Source organism: Pteropus alecto, unplaced genomic scaffold (assembly GCF_000325575.1).
Source record: "Pteropus alecto unplaced genomic scaffold, ASM32557v1 scaffold71, whole genome shotgun sequence".
NCBI classification, from domain to species: domain Eukaryota; kingdom Metazoa; phylum Chordata; class Mammalia; order Chiroptera; family Pteropodidae; genus Pteropus; species Pteropus alecto.
The window spans coordinates 19365105-19388327 of NW_006433024.1; the positions used below are offsets into that span (position 1 = coordinate 19365105).

General features: G+C 56.2%; 3 protein-coding genes across 13 annotated transcripts in view; 1 reads left to right on the forward strand and 2 right to left on the reverse strand.

Moving 5' to 3' along the window:
• MDK (midkine) overlaps positions 1–2091 on the forward strand; it is a 2860-nt gene extending 769 nt beyond the window's left edge. For 3 of the 4 annotated variants that reach the window (XM_015586377.2, XM_025044089.1, XM_025044088.1), the window contains exons 2-5: positions 361–437; positions 595–762; positions 885–1046; positions 1747–2091. In XM_015586377.2, coding sequence (XP_015441863.1) covers positions 362–437; positions 595–762; positions 885–1046; positions 1747–1772 — 432 coding nt within the window. In that variant the 5' untranslated portion in view covers position 361 and the 3' untranslated portion in view covers positions 1773–2091. Of the gene's footprint in view, positions 69–360; positions 438–594; positions 763–884; positions 1047–1746 lie in introns of all 4 variants that reach the window. The other variant, XM_006908079.2, reaches the window with a different exon arrangement.
• On the reverse strand, positions 2040–9875 carry CHRM4 (cholinergic receptor muscarinic 4). The gene is made up of 2 exons (XM_006908080.3): positions 9793–9875; positions 2040–4886 (listed from the first exon to the last, which is right to left on the reverse strand). Exon 2 carries the CDS (start codon positions 4855–4857, stop codon positions 3421–3423), a length of 1437 nt encoding a protein of 478 aa, XP_006908142.1. The 5' UTR covers positions 4858–4886; positions 9793–9875; the 3' UTR covers positions 2040–3420.
• Positions 9876–13374: 3499 nt separating this feature from the next.
• The window catches only part of AMBRA1 (autophagy and beclin 1 regulator 1), a 158172-nt gene continuing 148323 nt past the window's right edge, over positions 13375–23223 (reverse strand). For 7 of the 8 annotated variants that reach the window (XM_015586419.2, XM_006908081.3, XM_015586418.2 and 4 more), the window contains 3 exons: positions 22617–22709; positions 21191–21384; positions 14449–14945 (listed from right to left, as the gene is read on the reverse strand). In XM_015586419.2, coding sequence (XP_015441905.1) covers positions 14449–14945; positions 21191–21384; positions 22617–22709 — 784 coding nt within the window. Of the gene's footprint in view, positions 14946–21190; positions 21385–22616; positions 22710–23223 lie in introns of all 8 variants that reach the window. The other variant, XM_025044074.1, reaches the window with a different exon arrangement.

The following is a 23223-nucleotide window of genomic DNA, read 5'->3' on the forward strand; positions in this document are numbered from 1 at the left end:
GGGCCGCGGTAGCCGGAGCGGGACAGGCCCGGCGCGGGAGGGAGCGGAGCAGCGCGGGCAGCAAGCGAGTGAGCGCGTGGGGCCCGGAGGGGCCACTGCCCACCTGGGGGCTGGAGACGGCGTGGGGGTCTGAGCTGCGTCCAGGGCTCTGGGCATACCCCCCAGAGACGCCCCCCGGCTGTGCGCCGGGACTAGCAGCGAGGGGCTGGCCCCTCAAGTCCTCCCGCCGCCGCCGCATGAACGGCCCGACTCTTTAGGCCTGAAAAATGGGAAAGGGGGTGGGCGGCCCATGCACGCGGCTCTCTAGTGGGGAAGGGGACGGGTGGGGGAGGGGGATTCTGACCCGAGCTCTCCCCGCAGGATGCAGCACCGAGGTTTCCTCCTCCTCGCCCTTCTCACCCTGCTGGCGCTCGCCTCCGCGGTGGCCAAAAAGAAAGGTGATGTGGGGTTTGGGATAGGAGGGCTGGAGACGGGCAGGTGAGGCCGGCCACCTCAGGGCTGGCCGCCTGGGTTCCGAGCCCCGGGCCGCAGTTAGGGATCCGCGAGTGAGTCTCCGTGTCCTGGGTCCTGAGCTCTGTTCTCCGCGCGTTTTAGACAAAGTGAAGAAAGGCAGCCCGGGGAGCGAGTGCGCGGAGTGGGCCTGGGGGCCCTGCACCCCCAGCAGCAAGGACTGCGGCGCGGGTTTCCGCGAAGGTGCCTGTGGGGCCCAGACTCAGCGCATCCGGTGCAGGGTGCCATGCAACTGGAAGAAGGAGTTCGGAGGTAAGGTGCGGCGCAGGTAGAGGGCAAGAAATGGGGCAGAGTCTCGATGAAACCTGAGCAGGACTGTGGAGCGAGCTCGGCCTCAGGCCGCCCAGCTCTGACCCTGGGCACTCTCCCGCCAGCCGACTGCAAGTACAAGTTTGAGAACTGGGGATCGTGTGATGGGGGCTCAGGCACCAAAGCTCGCCAAGGCACCCTGAAGAAGGCGCGGTACAATGCCCAGTGCCAGGAGACCATCCGCGTGACCAAGCCCTGCACCCCCAAGACCAAAGCCAAGGCCAAAGGTCAGCCTAGGGAAGAGGGGGCGGGGTCATGGCAGGGGCTGCCCCCACCTGTGAGGGGAATGGTTAAACCTGAGGGTTTGTGCCCTGGTGAGTGACTTATTGACATCACTGCATTTCGTTTCCCTGCCTGTTAGAGATACCTTTACCTTAGGTGAGCAAAGCATGTACTGAGGTTGGCCCATAGAGGTACTCAAGAGACAGTACGTTCTTCTGGCCCCGGTAAGAACAGTCACACTGTTCTGTTGGAGCAGCTGGCTCAGAATCCAGTGAAATAGTCCTGGAAGGGCTTAGGTTTGTCACCTCTCCAGAGGTACTGAGTATTTGGTCTACTCTGCCCTTTCTAGTATAGGAAGGGCTTCACTGTCTATGCTTCCTCCATCCCGTAGCTCATTCCTGACTCTCAGCATCCCAGAGAGGCCAACAGGGCAGAGGCGAATCTGCCCACTTTCAGACGAAGAGGCCAAGGCTCTTGTCCCAGGCTGCTGGGACCAGGAACTTGGAGTTGATCTGATCCTCCTCAGTGAAAGTATAAGTTGGAGGAGTGGGGGGGATAGTGGCAGCGGAATGTCTGCCCTGTCACATGGCTTTCAGGTCAGCTGGTTGAGAACCACTAGGGAGAAGGATTTTTTCCTCCCTGATGTGTAGGGGGATCTTTACTGGGTCACTTGAACTCTCCTAATTCGTATTTCTTGTTTTACAGCCAAGAAAGGGAAGGGAAAGGACTAGCAGCCAGGCCTGAATGCCAAAGAGCCCCTGGCCCACGCCCACCCTCCTGCAGACCCAAGATGTAACCCGCCAGTGCCTTTTGTTACTCATCAGCTTTATCAATCATGCCCTGCCTCCTCCTCTTCCCTCCCCCGCCCCCGCCCCCAAGCGCCCAAAGTGGGGAGGGGCAGGGATTCTGGGCAGCTTGAGCCTTCCTCCCAAAGGGATTTGATTCCCATCCCCCTTTTGTTCTTCCCCACAATGATGCCATCACTGAAAAACAAGTGGTCTTTTTTTTTCCCAATAAAAGCTTTTTTTTTTTAATATATAAAAGCCCCTTCCGGGGGAGTTTGCTGTGGTAACTTGTTGAGGGGGGGGAGGACGTAGTGGGAAGAGAAGGTTCGAGAGAACGGTGACTTTCTTGGAGGCTTGATGCTCCCCAGAGCTCATGGAAAGCTCATGGAAAAAGCTAAACAGTTAAGAAAATTTCTTCCAGGGCCCTCTGCTGACCCATGCATGAAAGGGTGCCCCCATCAAGTCCCCTGAGCCTTTCAGTCTTGGTTTCTCTGGGCAGGAGGGCGGGGCACACCAGAGCTGGAGGAGGGAACCCAGAAAACTCACTAGAGCTGACACTCCCATCTCAGCCTCACCCAGGCAAAGGTCTTTATCCGTCCAACCCAGTGCCAATCAGGAAGGCTCTATCCACCCGCGGGGCAGGGATGGCGGTTGCTTGCCAGCCTTACAACCCATATCCCCATTGGTACTAAAGTGTGGGTAAAGTCCATTCTATTCTCTGGTTACCGAGGCCTCCTTCAAACTGCAGAGCCCAGTGGGGAACACTGCCCACCACTGCCCCACCTTCCCTATGTGCCACCTGAGACAAGCCCTCTTCTTGGGGAGAGGGGAGGGCTCTTCAGAAGCATTTGGGCCATTCCTTGCTCAGACTGAGACCACAGGATGCCAGACCTCAGTTCCTCAGTGAATCCCAGAATCCCTGACCTTTCAGCTGGCCCATCCTGAACCTGACCAGGACTGTGCTGGAGCGGGGAGCAAGATTGCCTCAGAGCCCACTCTGCCTGGCCCATAGTCAGCCCACCCACCCATCCAACCAGAACCTGGCTGAGTAGCTGCAGCAAGGGGAGATTTCTACCCCTGATGTGGGATTTGGGAAGAGAGGGCTGAGTCTACATGCGGGGTGCAGGGGGCAGAAAGCACCGATTATAACAGAATGAGGGACCCTACTCTTCCCTTCCCTTCCCCAGCCTTCTTTCCCAAGCGCTGGCCTCTGCTCCTCCCAAGGGGGTCCTGGGCTCCTGCTCCCCTCCAGATGTCCCTTCTTTCAGCCACACTATTTGGTCATAGTGGGGCAGGTGCCCACATAGGCCAGTGCTCCCCAGCTCCCTGAGGCAGGACAACAGAGATGGGTCAGGCAGTCCCGGATCAGACATCTGGGGCTGACCCTCCTCGGCCTGAACAGAGATCTGGTCTGTCTGAATCCAGCCAGAGCCTTTTCCTGAGTCTCACAGCGTCTTGGGAACCTCAGTTCTCCTCTTCAGCAAACACGAACACGGAGAGGAGCTTCCAAATCTCACCCCCACTGCAGCTGAGCCATGTGGTCCCCCAGTACACACATGCGACCACCAGCACCTCCTATGGCACTCCTGCCTGCCTACCTGGCAGTGCCAATGTTCCGATACTGGCATAGCAGCAGGTGCCTGAAGGTTTTTTTGAAGGTGGCATTGCAGAGGGCATAGCAGGCAGGGTTGATGGTACTGTTGACATAGCAGAGCCAGTAGCCAATGGACCACACTGTGTCAGGGATGCAGCTCTGGCAGAAGGTGTTCACCAGGACCATGACGTTGTAGGGCGTCCAGGTGAGGATGAAGGCCAACAGAATGGCAAAGATGGTCCGTGTCACCTTGCGTTCCCGGGCTGCCATCTGCCGCTTCTTGCGCACCTGGTTCCGGGCGATGCTGGCAAATTTGCGGGCCACATTGGCTGCCGGACGCATACCAGCTGGCGTGGCGGGCACAATCTCGATGGCTGTTACACACTCATTGCCTGTCTGCTTCGTCACAATCTGAATCTTGGACCATTTGGAGGCCGGGTTGAGGGCCCGTGGCTGTAGGGGAGGGGCGGGCATGGCAGGCGTGGTGGCCTCTGTGGTTGACAGCTCCGTGAGTGGTCGTTCCTTGGTGTTCTGGGTGGCACTGCCTGAGCTGGACTCATTGGAAGTGTCCTTGTCGGCCATCGGGCGCGGTGGGGGTGGCAAGACGGGTGGAGGGGCCTCCTCTAGCTTCCCGTTGCGCAGCTCCTCTCGAGCAGCTTCTCCCGGCGGGGGTTTCTTGACACTTTGCTTCATGAGGGGGCTCTTGAGAAAGGCCAGAGTCTTGGCCTTCTTCTCCTTAGGGCCTTCGGGCCGGTGCTTGTGAACTCGGCTGCGACTGGCCAGGGAGATGTGAATATAGAGCACCGTCATGATGACCACGGGCAGATAGAAGGCAGCGATGGCCGTGCCAAAGGTCACCGCCGGGTTGGACAGGAACTGGATGAAGCACTGATTGTCTGGCACTGTCCGCTTGCCCACCACAAATTGCCAGAACAAGATGGCAGGCGCCCACAGCACAAAAGACAGGACCCAGGCAGCAGCGATCATGAGGCCTGCCATCTTGGTGGTGCGCCGGGCTGGGTAGGTGAGGGGCTTGGTGACGCAGAAGTACCGATCAAAACTGATAATGAGAAGGTTCATGACAGAGGCATTGCTCACCACATAGTCCAGGGCCAGCCACAGGTCACAGACCACGGCGCCCAGAGGCCAGTAGCCCTTGATGATGTACACGGTGTAGAGGTTCATGGAGAAAGCGCCTATGATGAGATCAGCACATGCCAGGCTGAAGAGGAAGTAGTTGTTGACTGTCTGCAGCTGCCTGTTGACCTTGATGGACAGCATCACCAAGATGTTGCCCACGACAGTCACCAGGCTCAGCGAGCCTGTCACCGTGGCGATGAATACCATTTCCACCGTCTCATAGCGGTTATGGGCTGATGTGACGAGGCGCACAGACTGGTTGCCAGCGCTGCCATTGACTGGCGTGAAGTTCGCCATTTTGGTTCGCAGGGATGAGTGGGCAGTGTCTGGAAGGGAAGGAGAGAAAAGAGGTGAACGGCCGAAGTGGGTTAGAGGGGTAAGGCGGAGGAAACTAGAGTCCACGTGACAGAGAAACATCGCCCTGCAGAGCCTTAGAGAAATGCCTCCTCGCTTCCTCGTTTGTTCGGTCATCACTCATCGAGCGCCCACTGTGTGCAAGCGTTCGGCGCTGCGGTTACAGAAGCGAATGAGACACATTATGGAGAGTTTACAGTCTGATTAGGGGAGACGTACAAACATCTAAGCAACGAAAAAAGTGCTGGAAAGAAAGTGAGGCACAGTGATAGGACAGTGAGTGAATCGGAAGACAGGGTGTTCCCTACTGGGTCGTCGGTGAAGGCCTCTCCAGGGGGTGATCGGCCACATGAAGTGAAGAGTTGCGGAAAGTGGCCTAGTCAAGGGCAATGGCGAGAGCAAAGGCCCTGAGGCATGTGTGTGAGGCCAGGACAGTGGGTCAGTGTGGGTGGGGCCCAGGGAATCTAGGGTGGGGAGGGGATGAGTGGTCCCAGATGTCAGCATGTGACTCTGGTCAGAAACGTTCATCATTCAACCCCTTGGTCACTTCTTTAGCAAACATTACCAGGGGGCCTGCTCTCCCATCCCTACAGAAGGTACTAGGCACAAAGACGAGAATACTATTAGCAGCTAACATTTATTGTCCACTAAATGCCAGATACTTTCTACACTTTTTCTAAGTATTAACTCATTTCATCTTCACAACAGACCTAGGAGATAAATACCATTATTTTTCACTACTTACAGATGGGGAAACTGAGGCACAGAAGTGTTAACCTAACCAAGGTTCCACAGCTCCTTAGTCCCATGTTGCTGTCCCAGAGCTATGAGTTCTGGCAGAGGGAGGCCCAAGGAGTCACAGGAGCCAGTGATCCCCCCTGGGGGAGGGGACCCAGAGGACCAGAGGAGGTGGCATGGAGCTTGGAGCCTTGAGGATGAGGAAGAGAGTGCCATGCGGAGAAGCTCTGGGAGGTACATACCACTGTGGCCTCCCTCCTGGAGCCCTCACCCCCACCCGAGGACACGGGCATGCAGGGCAGGGTAGCTGGCGTGCGTAAGCAGCCCGGGGCTGAGACCCTTAGCAATCAGAAGCTAAAGGGCCCATCAGCTGAGGAAATACACACATGGCTTCCCAGAGGCCAGGGCCAGCCCCAGGGCCTCTAGGAGAATCCGAAGGGTGAGAGAGTGGCCCAGAGACAGGAGAGGGGCTGCTGCAAGGGAGCCTGTGGCCTGACCCTGAGGGTGGCCCTTGACCCACCAGCGTTCCAGCTGGGGTCCCCCAAGCACAAGGCCCGTTCCCCGAGCCTGCGCTCCCTCCCACCCAGGCTCCTCTCCATCTCTCATCCCCCTTTCCTCTCTCATGTATGTGAAGGAGGCCCACGCCCAGTGTGCTGTGCCAGGGCAGCCGCTCAGCCCAGCTCCTTCACACCCGCCAACACACGCACCATTACACACACGCACGGGCCCCATCACAGCCCCACCAGTCCCGCAGCGCACTGTCATATACGCAATTCTGTGCGTCTGTGTGTGAGAGAAACAGAGAGGGAGAGGCAGTGGGCGTGGAAGGAAGGAGAGAGGGAGAGAGGAAGGGAGAGGCACTCACCCTTCAGCCTTGGCTTCAAGGCCAGCACGGGGTCTAGCTGTGTGGTCTTAGAAAAGCCACCTCACTTCCCCCCCACCCCCCACCCCGCACCTCTCTCATTTGCAAATATAAAGGACTCCTGCTGGGACAACCTCCCACCTGAGTAGCTACAGCAACTAAACTCCATCTCCAGTATGAAAATGCACTGGAGCCTGCAGCCAAGTGCCAGGGTGACCCCCCAAACCTGGCCTCAGGTCCCCTACTCCACCACCGCAGACACAGACAGCCTCCTGGCCTGGTAGTTCAAATTCGCATGCCCAAATCCTTGGCTCACTGGAGGAGAGACTCAGAGAGGGGCGATGCCATCCCCCAAGGTCATAAATGAGTCAAGGGCAAAGACCAAATATCGCCCTCTCCCAGGGTGTCTAATAGCCCCTTTCACCTCTGAGAGCCTCTGAAATAACACCTCAGGGGTCACCCTCTGAGCTGGTAGGGCAGAACCACCCAGCACGGAGAGGTTGCCCTCCTCAGGCACAAGCAGGCTCGTGCCGGCTGGGCAGGAGCAGGCTGGTCAGGAGCAATCTGTCAACCAGCCCGAAGGAAAGCCAGGCTTTAGCCCCTCAGAGCAAGGACACAGGCTAGCAAGATCAGAACCAAGCAGGAGATGCCAAATAGGAAAAACATAATAGCTCTCGTTTATGGAGTGTTAACTATGAGTCAGGAGTCCCTCTGAGCTTTTTATATAGATTACCTGGTTTAATCCTTAGGCAACCTGAAAGGGCAGGTACTACTAGGATCCTCATTTTACAGATGTGTCTTCTTACAGATGTTGATAGTGTTAATTAACTTGCCCAAAGACACTCAGTGTGTAAGTAGGGATGGGGGCAGGATTAAAACCCAGGAGCCACCTTCTCAACCCCAAGATGGTAATGCTTCAGAGTTGATTTTCCTGCCTCTGCTCTCCCCGCTTCCAAAGCACACAACTAGGGGTAGGTCAGGGGAGACCTGGGTAGGGACCCTTCCCATTCCATGGCGGCTGCCCCCACTTAGCTTTCAGGAAGAGATCTCTCTCTCTTATCTCCATTGGGGATATCTTGTCTCCAGTGATGTGGAGGGTGCTTTTTAGTCCCGCTCTGGGCCCGCTTGGGGAAACTGTCAGCTGCAGACAGGGTGAGGCGCAGTGTCTCCCCGTCCCCTACCCCAATTGTCTTTCTGGACCCCTCAGGGCCTTCCACAGGCATTCTGACCGCAACACTCCCCAGCGCGTTTCTCTGGGATCCAGGCCGGCCTGGAATCTGGGGAGGCGAGCAGCCCCGCCCAGGGCTGTGCTCACCGCTAGATGGCAATGTGGATCCCTGGGTGCCTGCTCCGGACCCAGAGCGGGAACAGCTCTTGGCCACCGCCCCCAACTCCAAGACCGCGAACACAGAGGAAGCCTCGCTAGGGCCTCCCAGAGCGGAGACGTGAGGCCCCTTCACCAGGCCCCGCCCGGGGGGCTGCGCTCGGCTGCGCGCAGAGTTCTATGGTGGGAAAGTTAAGGGCGCCGGGATTCCACACGGCACCCGGTGAGGAACGTGTGGGCGGGAAGGCGAGTGCGAGTTCTGTTTGTGTGTGCTTACTGGGGAGCGCGAGTAGAAGCTAGTAGCTGTCTGCATGTGCGTGTGTGTGCGCGCTCAGCCACGCCTGGATACCAGTGCGCCCCGAGAGCGCGTGAGCATGCCCGTGCCATGTGGACACGTGCATGTGCATGCCTGTGCGTGCCTGGAGTGCTGTGGCCTGGGGGTTGCCCACGGTTCGGGTGTGCCTGTGCCTGTTGGCTTGTGTCACGAGCAAATGCAGGGCAGTGAGTGACCCGCCACATTCCAAACACCCCTGCCAGGAGACTCAACCCAGACCCTGCCTGTCTGGGCGCAGAGAAAGTCTGGCAGAGAGCTGGGGTTTGGATCGCGCCTCGGCTGTGGGTGGGGAAGGGTCCGGGACAAGACAAAGCCTGACTACCTCTGCGAAGGTCCCCTGAGCTTGGGGCATCATGTTAGCTGAGGACTCAGTGGTGTCGTGTCTCCAAAGCCTCTGTGCAAAGTCCCAGCCTCGGACTGACTTGTGTCAAGAAGCCGCTGCTAGAGTCTCCCCACCCAGTCTTGCGGGACACCAGGTTCGGCTCATCGTCCCCTCTGCGTGTTATTGCCAAAGGACACCCGCAAGAGGGTGCGGGCAGCACTCCCATAACCGGGAGGCCCAGTCGGGGCTTTGGTTAGGGGAGAGTAAGATTTTCTTCCCACACTCCTAACCCTGTCTCATGCAGGAGAAGCACCGTCTGGCCCCAGCGGCAAGAGTGAGTGAGCATCGGTTTCTCAAGCCCAGGGATTGGGCGGGCCTCGAGGGCCTGGTTGGGAGTTATTACTGGGCCCATCTGGACGCTCCTCCACGTCGCCATGGTGGTCGATGGGGCTCTGTCTCTCCAGTGCCCCGCCCTCCCCCAACCCCTTAGCACGCAGTTCCTGCAGCCTCTGGGCGTGGGCACCATGCTTTGTCGGGTCCTGGAGCTCCCCCCAACCCCTTTTCCCGACCAAATGGGAGCGCGTGCTCTGGACGTCTTTGGGGGTGGGGTGGGTTCTTAGGATTTTACTCTAGGGCTCCGGTAAGGCTGGGCCCCTGGATGTGTCCCTGGGGTGGGAGAGGAGATTCAGGAGTTCAGTGCAGGAAGAAGGAACACAGGGGTTTGGTACCGACATTGCGCCTGACACTTCAACCACGGGTTTCGGGGTTGAGCGCTGGATCTCAGCAGCTGAGTCTGGGCAACAGCGAGGGGGTATTCCTGAAGTGGGGGACGGGCGCAAAGAGAGGGCAGGGGTGTTTTCCGTCGGGGTTCAAGGTCGCTGATGGAGGACTCCATGGCCAGGAGTGGGCTGGCAGTGCCGGGGGTGCGGGGAGACGGGCGGGAAAAAGGCCGTTTGGGGCTCCAGCGCCCGGCGCCCTGCAGAGCTGCCACTGGGAGGGCTGGAGTGTAGGATCCCGCCCCGGACGGCGGCCCCTGGCTCCTTGCGGGCTGTGAGTGGGCACACCCTACGGACCTCCTGAATGTCCGTTCCTTCTCAAAGGCGCACATGGAGGAGCCTCCGAGACAACTGGGCCTTTCTTCCAGCCCTGTGCAGCTACCATCACCGCGCTCAACCCCCGAAGAAGCCTAGGGCCCCGTCCCAGTCGGACCAGCCTCTGAGGAGCCTCAGGGTCCGGGAGCCCCGTGTCCTTCTCCCCAACCGAGTCCCCCGCCCCCGCGCCGCCGCGGAGTCACTTACCAGACACCTCCTCCCCGCTCCCCTCGCACCTGACAGACGGCGGGATAGGAGGGCGGCCCCGCGGGCCAGCGGGTGGGGCGGGCGGCCGGACTCGCGCTCACGCTCGCACTTTTCCCCGAGCCGCGTGATGTCACGGGGAAGCAGCCAATCCTGGTGGAGCCGCGCCGCCCGCCTCGGGCCGGCCACCCAACGAGGACGCGCAGGGGGCACCACCCGGGGCGTCGGGGACCCCAGCTACGCGCGCCCATCACTGGAGAGGACCAGCAGCCCCGCCCTGCTCGAGCACTCTTGGGGCACCACCCACGGTCGAAAGTGCTGCTTAGCTGGGTGCTCTGCCCTCTTGTAGGCTGGGGGGTGGGGTGGGGTGTCCGCGTTGTCATGGGGACGCGGCGCCCCCTCGCGGGCTGGGAAGAGAGCTAGCAGACCCGTCAGGCTGTGCTCCCCGCCTCCGCTCTGACCAGGTGCCTAGAGCAGGAGGTTGTCTCGCGCCGCGCCCGGACCTCACTTCCTACATCGCCCCGCGCGCAGTTGGACCGCGGAGGCAGGAGTGTTTGACCCCAACAGGAGGTTATATGTGGGTGGGGTCAGCTCTGCCGCCACAGTTCCGTCGGGGCAGAGAGCCGAGGGCCGGCAGTTTCCAACCTCGGGGCTGCTTGCTGGCCCCGGGACAGCCAAAGAAGAGGGGCGCCGTCGGGGATTGGGGAGGAGCTGGAGAGAGAAGATCGGAGACCGTCCACCAGGGAGAGAGGAGCCCGCCCATCGTACGCAACCCCTACTCCCGCCACCTGGTTCCCTGGTCCCACACTCCAGGACGGGAAAGGGATGGGCTCCCTTTCTCCAGTCCCGGGATGGGATGCGCAGCCCACTCAGCCGAGGCCTGAAGGGCAAGTTCACTGATGCCTGTGAGGGAAAGCCGAATGCCCAAGGTCACCTGGAGTGGAGCCCAAAATGAGACCCCAGAGGGCGAGCCGCCGGTCTCTTGAGGTCTCTGGGAACCGCACGAGCCGGAGCCTCGGGACTTGGGGCCTTGCCTGCAATGAGCGAGAGGGCCCGGGAGTCCGCGGCTGAGATGTCCGCGAGACAGAGAGCCGGGCGGCTTCAGCACCTCGGAGAGCTCCGCCTCCGCTCTGACCTTGCAGGCTCTGCTCCGCGCGACCAGGCAGGCACCCGCGCTTCTGCCTCCCTCTGGGACTGCCGTCCCTGGTGACGGCCAGGGTCCGATTCGCCCCCAACGCCTGGATCCGAGGCAAGTCACCCCAAAGCCTATGAGCGCAAACACCTTAAGACGGTTGGTTCCTTTTTGGAAAACCAACTCAAGTCCCGCCTCTCCTTCACCCTCACCCAAGGACTGGGCGGGGGGCTGTGCGTGGGGTGGGGGTAGGGAAGTGGAGGCGGGTACACAGTGGAGGAGAGACAGCAGGAGCTGCCAGAAAAGGGGCGGGAACGCGAGCAAGAGCCAGCGCTTTCAGGACTCTTGGTGTGCAGTTCTTAAGTCCAACGCCGAGGTAGAGGGCGGAGGTCCGGTCCTCAGTGCCCTCAAAGGCGCGGGCTAAAATTGGCTGCCTGGGCTAGAGAAGCCATTGTCTTTTACATAATTATCTGGTTTTTCATGATCCTCATAACCAAAGATGAAAGAAGCACTATTGTTCTTGCCCCCACTTCACAGATGAACAGGCTTAGTTGGTTCACATGACAATTAGGTGACAGTTCTGCAGAATGTTAAGTGTGTGTGCGCAGGAGTGGGATCAGGGGAGGCCAAATACAACAGTCAGATGGGGAGACAAGCAAGACCAAGAGGCTACAGAAACCAGAAATGTCTCCAACCATTGCCTTGAGTTCTGCCAGAAACTCAGGCAAAGCAGCTCCAGTTTTTCTAAAATCCTTATTATGGGGTAGGGCCTTTGGCTTTCCCCAATCCAGGAATCCACAGCAGAACCGTGGAGAGCTGAGTTGGGAACCAGAGACCTGGTTTAGTCTTTCTTCTCTGCCTTTGATCCAGCGGGGTCCAAAGACAACTTGGGTCCATCCAACTTCTCCGGACCTACTTCATCATCTCCAAATGAGATTGCCAAGCTCTGTCCTGCTGACCCCACCACCTTGTTATGACATGCGAGGCCCCATGAAGGTTTTACTCCTGGGTAGGCTCTATCTGCCTGACAATGGCTTTCTATGGAAAGGGGTTGGTGTGGAGACCAGAAGATGTTGACAGGGGCCTCCAACAGGTAGGGCTGGGTTCATCCTTGGCTAGAGAGGGCAGAAGTGAGGCCATGCAGGGCCAAATTTGGATCACCTCATCCACAAAGCCTCGTACCCTCTTTTCCAAAATAACAGCAATTCAGGGTCCCATCTAGGTTCAAACCAGGGCTACACTAGGTGTGTAGTCTGAGGGTAATACCACTACCCACATCAGAGGGTTTTTTTGTGATGAGGATTGAGAGAGAATACACATTGAGTCCTTGGCACATGATTTACATTCAACAAATTCATAGTTCTGTCAGGCCAAGTTCTTCCTCGAGTGCAGTGGGGCGCCCTTCTCCTTCTACACTTCAGTGCTTAGCTCAAGCCCCACCTCCATAAAAAAGATTGCCCGCGACCTCAGTACTCTCTGAGCTCGAATGATGAGATCATAGAGCCAGAAGTAACTCTGAGAGGCTGCATAGTACAAGCCCTGTATCCTACTACAAGGGAGGAGAGTCAAGCAGAGAAAAGACAAGTGGCTTGCCCTCGGTCATACAGCTAGTGTCCTTTAGTCAGGTCCATTGTTATACATCACTTTCTAGAAAATTCATGTCCGTAACTATATAACTCTTCACGTTGTTTTGCATTACTTAATTGCTCATTTAATCTTTTGGTTTTGTCTCTGTTGGGGCAGAATCTATAATTCTGCATGCCCCATAGTGTCTGGGACAGAGCTGGGCTCACACAAGATACTCAAGAAGTACTCGTGAGCAAGAGCCATGGGGTGGCTCTGATTTTCCTATATACCTCTGTAAGATTTGGGGCAAATATCCTTTCACACTTTCTAACTGGCTAGAAACTTGACGTGGCCAAGGCCCATGAATAGAGCAGGCCTTTCAGTCACCGGAAAGAGGACACAAAGGGAGACCTGCACAGCCAGCAAAGGGCATCTTTGGGAGATGCCCGTAGACAAGACCAAGCTCCCTGCCTGGACTGCCCAGCTACCCATAATGGGTGATTTCCCAGGACTGGAGGGGTCAAACTTTTTGCCAGTTAAGACTTTCACTCCAGGCCCACAGTCCTGGGTAGGAAGCACTCAAGATGAGAGACATTCTGTCATTCCTACCTACCCACCCGTCACTGTTTAGGCTGTCCCAATCCTTAGCAGGCCCCCTGGAAGCGGGAGGAGGTGGTACAGAGACAAAGTATGATACAGAGGCTGCAGCCCTTACCTGAGTGGCTTCTGCTGAAGCATCGGACAGGGCTTCCCACTTAGGACAACGGCACTAGAAACAATGCCTGGGAGACCTGGGCCCAATTCAGTTCATCCTAGGCCTGTTTGCCCACTTTGCCTCCCAATCACCACCCCCTCCTCCATCCTCCATAAAAACAAACAAGAGGAGCTTGGTGAGGGGCATGTCATCATTTAATGATGTAGATCTTTGGTGTTTCCCTCATTAGCAGTCAGACTATCCCCTCTCCTCCCACCACAATGTTTCTATGAGTTACAAACAGAAATCACATTTTCATACTAAAAACAAAATAATCAGAGCCTTGATTTTCTCCACTAGAAACTACACGTACAGTTCAAGATTCCACATGCAACACCTTAAATCACAGACCAAGACCTCACATTCTGACCTGGAGTCTCATCCCCTCTCCCAGCCTTGGGCTGGCTTTGGCCTAGGCTCAGGTAATACTGACACCCACAGGTGCTGCTCTGAGGGCCTTAGGGGATGGGGTGGGAGGAGCTTGGTGGACAAGCCCTGGGGGCTGGCCAGCCCACATCCCCCACTCCTGAGTGAAGACCTACCCACCATCCCTGGACTCCACCCTATAACAGGCAAGCAGGCCGCCCCTTCACGCCATGGTTGTCCCCCATTAGCAAGTGCAGAAGTCCCTGTCCTCAGGAGTCCGGAAGCCTGGCCTGGCCCCTGACAGTGGTCTCTGTGGGGTAAGGTGAGAGAGAGGCTGGAGCTTTGGAAGGCTCAGGGATGGAGATAGTTTCTGGGGGCCAGGCCATTCCTCCTGCTCTTGGGCTCCTAGTGGCTCTGCCCACACAATAGGTGGACAGGACAAAGCTGCCCATTGGCCACTGTCTGGGGTGGTGTGGCCCACATCTGGAAGACAATTTACCCTTCTGGGGCTCTCTGCCGAGGGCTAAGCCCCTTGAGCCCTGTTTCTAGGAGAAAGGGGGGTTCATGGCAGGGATAACCACTTCTTCCTCCATTCACACTCAGCACAGCAGTGTGACTCCCCTTGGCTCCAGCTCCTGGAAGGTTCTAGTCCCCTGAGGCAAGCCTTGCCCATTCGACTGCTTTGCGCCTGCTGACTCTGACTTCCTCGCGACCCCCCACCCTCTCACTCCTGTTCCCTGCTGCAGCCCGAAGCTCCTCCGCGTGTACAGCTCCCAGTCAGCTGTGAGGTCCGGTTTCTGCTCAGCGGTCCGAGGGGAAGCACCAGTGCACACGTTTGTCTCTACCTGTTCCGTGGCTCCCCACTGGGGCCAGCAGCTTCCCCCCTGCTGCTGCCACCACCGCCAGGAAGAGGGTTATTATTGGTCAGGTTGCAGTGCAGGGTTGGTCCCTCAGTGCTGGGAAGGGGAACAGGAGTAGGGGCAGGGGAGGAAGAGGGCAGGGGTGGCTGGGGTGGCTCCCGCCCAGGGGTACCAGGCTGGTCCCAGGAGGCTGTCCGAGGGCTTAGGCCTCGCTCTGCCAGTTGTCCAGGTTCCGGGAGCAGTCCCCGAGAGGTGGAAGGCTGGGGCGAGGAGGTACGGGCGGCACTGGGCTCAGTGCCTGTCTGGGAGCTGCGGTGAATGCGGTGGCTGACGATGATGTTGTTGCCGAAGCCACCCATGGAGGCCATGGTGGTGCTCTGCTCCCGCTGCACCACAGCTGTCATGCCCCCTTCTGCCATCAGCCGCTGGATCCTGCTGAGGGCGTCTTCCCCACTTGCACCGTACTCTGAGCCCTCACCTGGAAGGTACAAAACAGGAGAGAGAGGGAATTAGTTGTTGGCCTGATCCTCTGAGCCAGGCAGGCAACTGCCAGCAGGAGCTGGGGAAGTCTAGGCTGAAAGCAGAAACAAGAAGCCCACTCCCGCAGTCTGGGAATCAATCAGACGAGAGCGCTGACTCCTGGAATGATCTTAATCCACTTCCGTTCTAGTGGTGGGGAATCTGAGGCCTAGGATGGCGTGAGGCGGCCAAAGCTACTCAGCCAGTTAGACAGAGCTGGACCAGAAGGCAGGCTCGTCATTAACTGAAGGCTGAGCAGGGCCCAGCCCGCTTGCTCTGCCTGCCTGCTCCCTGTCAGGGTGACCTAGTAGCCCTGGGATAGGGTATGATGCCTGGTCTTTGGAAAGAGCGGGCACCTCACAGGGTGTGGCCCAAGGAGATCTGGGCGAACAGTCCGCTCTGCTTCATTTCAAAGCTGGGCTCTCTCCTCAGTGCTGTTTTGGTACTTCCTAAAAGTCCAGGAGGAAGACTGGATTCTAAGTGCCCCATAGAAGGCATTCCATTGCCTTCTCTCCCCGCAACCCCAGCAGCTTTCCTAAGTTATTTCCCACATACTGTGCTCCTCGGGCTGAACACCTGATACCCTCACCTTTCCCTGGAGACAGGCAACTGCCCAAGCCTGAGGTTTCAGCCTGCATCTCCAGGGAGGGAGAGAAGGTTCTATTCCTTCTCCCCTAAGGCCTAGGCATTCCTTTCTGTGGTAGCAGACAAGGCTTTGGCTCAAATCTCAGTTCTGCCACTCACTAGCTGTGTGATCCTGGACAATCCCTTAACATCCACATCCTTCAGTTTCTTTGTAAAAATGGGATGAAAGCATTTCCACTCCTGTGCGGCGCTGAGGAAACGAGAGAATGCTGTCACGTGCAGGGCGGACACTCAGCTGGTGGTGGTGACGAGCCTGGGGTCTGCAGGGGAGCTCTGTCCTGAGGAACCTCCCCTCTCGCCTGTGCGCAGCCCAAGCCTGAACTAGTGACTTGTTTCCTCTGGCTACTTGCTGGCAGTTTGGGATTTTGCAGATTTGGGGCTTTGACAGGGAATTTTTTCTTTTGGGGGGTACCTGTTGTCAACAGTTATTTTTGCAAGGCTTTCTTTGCTTCCTCCCTGCCTAGTGCCTTCTGTTTGTTGTTACAGCTAGATTTCCAGGCAGCCAGCGTCACAGCGTGGCGGCGTCTCAGGCCCCCTCCGACCTCTCCCTCCTTGCTAGTGCTCGGCAGCCTCATGGGGTTGCTCTTCCTCAGGTCTTCCTGAGGACGTTCTCCTCGGCCCCAAGCAGTGGGGACTCCGCTTGGGCTTTTGCTTACGTCCAGCTTGCTTTTCTCCAGATCTCCTGGTAAACTCAGCCCATCCACCTTCTGTCCCTCAAGGCAGCTGCCCTTACATGCTTTCCCCTCAGACGGCTCAGTGCCAACTTCCAGGACAGAAGGAACAAGAATTTGCAGGGATCGTTTTCTCTCAGGGGACAAACCATCCAACAGTGAGGCAGAGGGGCAGAGGAAAGGTCAGCTTAGGGCCCCGGCGCCAGCACAGCTTCTACTCTGTGAGCCAAAAGGGCTGACTGGGGAGGCCCACGAGGCCCTCCCTGCGCTCACTGCCACCCTTGCTGCTTTCTAAGAACTCTGCCCTGAAGGCCTCCTCAGCCTGGTCTGGGATGTGCAGCGGGCTGGCCCGGGGCCTGCTGGCATTGGAGCTCACCGTGCTGGGCTCTGTGCCGGGTGAACTATCAGCTCTTTTCATGCAGCTCACTTTTAGGGGTAGGACAGGGCTGCGCCGGGGCCCTAAGGGAGCTGCTGCAGTCAGGCCCTCAGGAGCTGGCACTCATATCTGGGCCCTGGTACCCTCGCACTGCGCCTGTGGCTCCAGTCCTGGCTACCTCTCAGCATGACTATGGCCATATTTCCTGCCTCATCTTCTTGCTTTTTATATTCTCTTTTTACCCAGCCTCCATGCTGCTTCTATTACCATTCCAATTAAGCTCTGATTCACTGAGTTCTGGTTAAATCCATACTCTTCAAAACTGAGCAGCTCTAAGAGTCTCCAAGTAGTTAAGACTCCTTAGCTTGATATTTAAAGATCCTCTGGTCAGGTCACGGCCACTTTCCTGACTGCCCCTTCTTCCTGCACCCAATGACCTTACTAGAGCCGCCGACTCAGCACTGCTATCTGCCTGCCTGCCCTGCTCACACGCACACAGGGACACCCTGTGGATGCTCCATCTGCTCTGCACTTGTCCACTGCCTCATGCCTAAGACCCACTTATTTCAAGGGCCAATGCGAATACCAACTGTCTCACTCGGACTTCTGTGGTCCCCTAGCTGGAAATGGCTGCTCCTTCTCTGAGCCCTCCCCCAGTGCCTCATAACTCTGTGTAACAGTTATCTGTGGCAGTGGCATCACCTTTCTGGGCTGTACATTCTTGAAGGCCTAAGACTAAGTTTTATTCATCTTTGGGTCCAGTGTCTAACGTGTGGTCTTGCACTTGGTGTCTATTTGTCAGATGAATGTGAGTGAATAAAAGGGTCCCCAAGATGCTTATAGGTGCTCCTGACTTAAAGTGGCTTCTTAAAACTGATCATATGCTCCTCTCTGCTGTGGGAGAAGCACGTGTGTCTGTTTCCTTTCTGGACTCACTTTTTGAGGGAAGAAATAGGGCTTCCTCTCTGAATCTGATTCCCTCTGCAATACTTTTGGATGCACAGTCCTTAGCATAAGACCAGACGAAAAGTAAGTGCTCAAAAAAGACTGATGGAAGAATGAAAGATGTACACCAACAGCTTCCTCAGGGCTGGGTGCAGACAGCTTCAGCCTAGGAAGCTGTGAGCTGTGCTTCTCTTGGGAATTCTAAGCCAAGGCTAAGGGCCACTGAAGGCAGCCAGCACATTCTTCAAGAGGAAAACACACTGGGGCCTGAGGAAAATGGAAGCCATGGCCTGGGATCCACGTTTATTAGCTCCAGAAGCAGTGATGGCCAGGGGTCAATTCTGCTGTCTCCTTCCCTGTAGCAAAAGCATTTCTTTATGTCTTTGAAAAAATGGTAAATTGATTTAGTGTTGACATGAGATCTTTCCTTGGCAAGTTCTAAGATACATTTTGGATGCAGAGGCCAGGGTGGGACCAGCAACTTCCCATAATGCCCGGTAACCTCACTTAATTCTGGGAGTTTCAATGTAAAGAAGAGGGAAGAAAGGCTGAGTCAATGGAGGAGCTGCCCCTTGCTGCCCTCAGGGGCCACACTGGTCTTCTACCCTGCCCTTTTCACATTTGTTTTTCCCTGGTCCAGGGCCCAGGCTACAGCAGCTGGTCTGTTGTCTTCACCAGACAAGAAAGAGGCCCAGGCAACCTTTTCCCAGTGGTCAGAGGCAAAGCCATAGCCACAGGCTCCCCAGTAGTGCAGCACAGCCAAGTTCAGGGTCAGGGCCTTGCCTCTGCTCAATTCCTTCCTTCCACGTACTTCCCGAGTGCCTACTGTATGCCAGCAGGCACTGGATCAGAGCTGGGAGCAAACAGTGAGCCCAGGGAATGTCTTCCTTTCTCAGTGACAGGATAGGAAAGTTTTAAAACTAGACAAGCAAAAGAGCCGACACCTGCAAATTCCCTCTGTGGAGGGCTCTTCCTAGAAGTCCTAGAGAGGGCTGAAAGGATTTTAATCAAATTTTTATAGAACAAGAAAATGAGGAGTAGCCTGGGAGCCCTCCAGTGCTAGCTGATGGGAACGGGCTGAGGGAGGAGCAGGCCACAGAATAGTAATTACTACAAGGCGAGCTTGTTTCCCACACTAATAATGCAGGCGCCTGGTATGTGTGTGTGTGGGAGGAGGTTGTGCAGGTAGTAATCCCCTCACCCTGGCCCCACCATCTAGCTAAGCCCAGAAGAAGGGTTACCAGGGTTTCCTCTACACGTCCCTACAGATGTGGCCACCAGCTTGCCACCATGGAGAGAGGGGGCAGAGGTTGGGGTGGTAGTGGTTTGTGAAGCCACTGTGCCTGCCTACTGGATGGGGAAGGTGGGCCAGAGAGTCTGAGCCTAAGAAGACTCTTGATTCCTGGTCATTCTAAGTCTCACTATCAGAGCAGCAACAGTGGTTAGTGGTCAATGGGGTCAGCACCTCAGAATAAGGGTCCTGGCCCCAAGAGAGATGAGGATGGCCAGTGACACCATTCGTCAATCTACACACCCTACTCCCCCCCGCCTCCCAACCCATTCTTCTACCTCCTTCTCCTCCCCCTACTTATTTCTAGCTGTGGGGTTTTCCAAAAGGGACTGTGATGCTGAGAAGAGCTAGAGGTCCAAAGCCACAGGCCAAGTTCACAGGGCCAAAGGCAGCCCCGCAGCAAGTTGAGGGCCTACTCTGTCAAGGCGCCAGCTCCCAACTGCCATTCCTACTGAAGAGAGCCTCTGAAGGACTCACTCTCTACTACCGGCTCTCCTTTATGGGGACAAGACAGGGAAAGAATGAGGTTCCGGCCTTCTGAAACTGGGAAAGGGAGGCTCCTTCGTCTGCCGGCCTAGCCCCAAACAGGAAGAAAGAAACTTATCACTGACTAGAGGTCAGCAATGGGCTGATGTTAATCAAAAAAAAAGTAGAGCAATCACTTGGTAAATTACATAAATGTCTAACCACTATACTGTACATATGAAACTAATATAATATTGAATGTCAACTGTAACTAAAAAATTAAAGAAAAAAAAAGAGCGGATTCTCTGGGAGGTGAAAACTAGAGGAGGCCCCTCGCCAGCCAGCAGCTCCGGCCCCTAGAGCCCCTGCTGTACTTTACCTCCAGGAGGAAAGCCTCGCCCCAACCCAAGTCCCTGTAATCTGCTCTCCTGACTCATTCAGCCTCAGTTCTCACCATGAGCTGACAGGCCACGAACATGAACCTGCTAGTGGTCCGCTGTGTACAGTGTGATGTTTTAGAAGTTGATGCCCTTACAGGTGCTAAAAAAAAGAATGCCTCTCTCACCCCTTCCCCGACCCCACTTTCCTTAACTAACTCCTACTCATCTCTGAGGGCTCAGCTCAGGGTTACCTCTTCCAGAAGTCTTTGAGCCCCATAGGCTGGACATGGCCCCTCTTTTGAGCTCCTGAGGTCCTTATCACAACAAATATCTTCCTCCTTCTCTAGACTGAGTTCTTTGGGGAAGAATCAAGGCCTACCTACCTGTCTTTGCAGCTTAAGCGGCTGATACATGGTAGACAATCAGTAAACAGCCATGAGATTAAATGTGAGAGACTGACTAAGGCTAAGTCTTTAGCCTAGGGATGGCTGGAGGAAGCTTCAACTCTTTCTTCCTCAGAGGCCTGAAGCTGCAACTGGCTGCTCCAGCAGGCGGCTTATGTCCACACCAAGGGGGTTTCTACCCAACAAAGAGTCATGGGCCTCAGGTGTAGGAGGTGGCCTGGGCCACAGACCAAAATGCGACTTAATTTTTAAAAATTTCAGTTCACGGCAGCGAAAATGCATGTCTGTTTTGAGGCTGGCTTGTTTGGAGCTCAGACCAGCCAGGGGGCTGGGGTAGGGGGTAAGGAGAGTGACTGAGTGAGAACAGCCTGTTTAACACAGCTGCTAACAGACTCCAAAGTGGCTTGAGCTCTATCGCTGGGAAGTGCTAATTGGTTCTTAGAATTGGTTCTTAGAGGTGTGAGGCCAGCACAGAGAGCCAGGGCGGAGGCTGCTGAGCCACACCTGAATAGGTGAGAGGAAGGGGCGGATGATGCTCCAGAAGCACAAGAGGGCCTCACCTGTGGCAGTCTCAAATCTGCCAGACCTGCAGGGAGAAGACAAGCTACTCTGTGGGAGGCCTGGGATGCATGTCACCGGAATGAGAATTTGTAGGAGTGAGTCTCTCTTGTAGCCTTTCCATCTAGGCTACTTTCTTTGATCTCCCTCTCTGAAAGAACGGCTTCTGTCCTCCAAGTTTCAGAGGAGAGGGAGTTCAGGGTACTTGGTGGAAAAATGGGAAGAGCAGCTCAGCTTGCTGGAATCAGTGACCCAGATCAGGGAAATGATGTTCCTGCCTGAGTAGACTCTTAACGCCACCAGGAGGGCATGAGCCAAACAGAGGAGAGCTCCTCATTCTGACCGGGGAGTGGCATTCTCTTAGCACCACCTGTCTATGTGGAGGGGCTGGGAGCCTTCGAGGGGGTGATGATGGTTCCAATTACCCACCTCTAGACACAGTTCTCCTCTGGCATGACGTGGCTCTTACCTTCCCCAGGACCTGCAGCTGCTGTCCCTGGCTCCTGTATCTCCCTCTCCGTCTGTGTTTCGGCATTCTGCAGCTGGAGGGCCAGAGTTTGGGTGCCCTGAGACGTTACTGAGGTGGTGGGGTTCCGGGGCTGTAGACCAATTGCATTCATCAGACCCATGTCTCTGTCTGTCCTCCATGTGGCTCTGCTGGTTCTAGGGAGAGTAAGGCAGACATGAGTCAGGCAGGGCTTGGGACAGCACCCCTCACAGGTCTCTGTGGGCTCCATGCCACTCCTCATGGCACAGCCTCGGCCAGGCCAAGAAGAGAAGCCCTACACTCCCATGACTCCCTCCTGATGGCGGTTAACTCGTCGGTGTCCATTCTCCTCCAGATTAGCCCATGCCCGGGGACAAGGCAAACTTAGCTGGTCCATTGCTCCCTTAAACAAAGAGGGCCTTTCTGGGGAAGACAGAGGTGGTTGGCTTTAGAAGATTCAGGAAGCCACTAACTGAAATCCATGGGGCAGAGTGAGCAACAGAAGGACCTTTCTCTCTAGTTTTTCCTTTTCCTTCCTTCTAACTATATGCAGACAGGACTCCAGTGTAAATTCCTGGAATTTCCACCCGATCTCCCCTTTGGAGAAAAGGCACCAGGACTCTTATGAGGCTGTTCTGGGATCCTCCTTCGGGACCTTCTGAAAACAAACCCTTGCAGGGAGGCAGCACAAGCTGCTCCACAAGTAAGGCCCAGGCCCAAGGCCGGCACCCCAATTTGCTTTGGCATTTCCCAGACCCTGACCACTGGGAGAGCTAGAGCTGGCAGCAGAGGAAGCCCAGGACTTTGGAGAGGGTCAGCAGCCATCCATACTTCTAGCTGAGGACTATTCCTCTAGCTGTGCCCTGCAATGCCTCTAGGAAGCAGTAACTGCCTTTGTTTTTTCAAAATGTTCTGGTTTTCATTAATGAATTAACTGATAAGAGAATCAGTCCCAGGTTCCTACTCTCTAACTGGTCCCCAGGCTACAGGTCTGGGCAGCAGGGTCCCTGAGGCCCTGGTCACCTGGGAGATCATCCAGATTCTCCTTGGGCCACATACACATTTCCTAGGGAAAGGATCCCCCTCCAGTGCCCTGTCTTCTCCCCTCACACCACTGTGCCCAGACACCATGGCCAGGAAGGGAGAGGACCAGAGGGTGTCCTAGCCTGTTCTAAATCAAGACTCTTGAGAGCAGAGGTTTTTTCTTTCTTAGCTGTGGAACACTTCACTCGGATGAAATCATGTGCAAAAGCTCAATGCATGAAGGAGATCAAAGAGGAGTCACTTTGGATGAGGAGATACACCCAGAGAGCCCTGGACAGAGTCTGAGGGCACTACCCGAGAGCCCGTCAGACACAGGAGGGACAGGCCCCCAGCCAGCTGCACTGCTCCTCCTCCACAAACTCACCCAGGCCTTTCACTGCTCCGGCTGTTGGAGTGGACAGTGAAGACAGTCTCGTTCAGCTGGTCCCAGTAGTACTCAATACCAGAGTTTGAGGCCCTGAAAATCAGTTGGGAAGGATGGAAAAGATGCAAGGTGTTAAAGAGACGGAATAGCCAGAACTCTTTACAATTCCAAGGCTTTGTGGACCGTGGCCTGGCAGCCCTCCTTTCTCTCTCCTGGGGCTGTACTGAGACCGGAACCAGAGACGCTCCATCGGGATGCTCGGACAAATGCTCAGAGGTGGTTTTAGCCTCTTCCTTCCCTCAAAGTCTAAGCGGTTCCTCCTTGAGGCTAAGAGATAGCTAAAAAAATAGCCACGCCAGACATAGGCAGTGGGCTGAGTGTTCTTCAGGCATAGAGAAAGAAGCTAAGAAGGCAAACGAGAGGCCAGAGAGGCCAGAGAGGCCCTGGAGAGACAGGGTGCCACAGACAGTCCTGTCTATAGGGCATGCTTAGTGCTCAGAAACAGAGGCTCCGGAAACAGAAAAGCTTCAGAGTCTCTACTGCCACGGGGCAGGGAGAAAGGAAAATAAGAGTGCCTTCGCATTCTTCCTTTCCCCGGAGTTCCTGC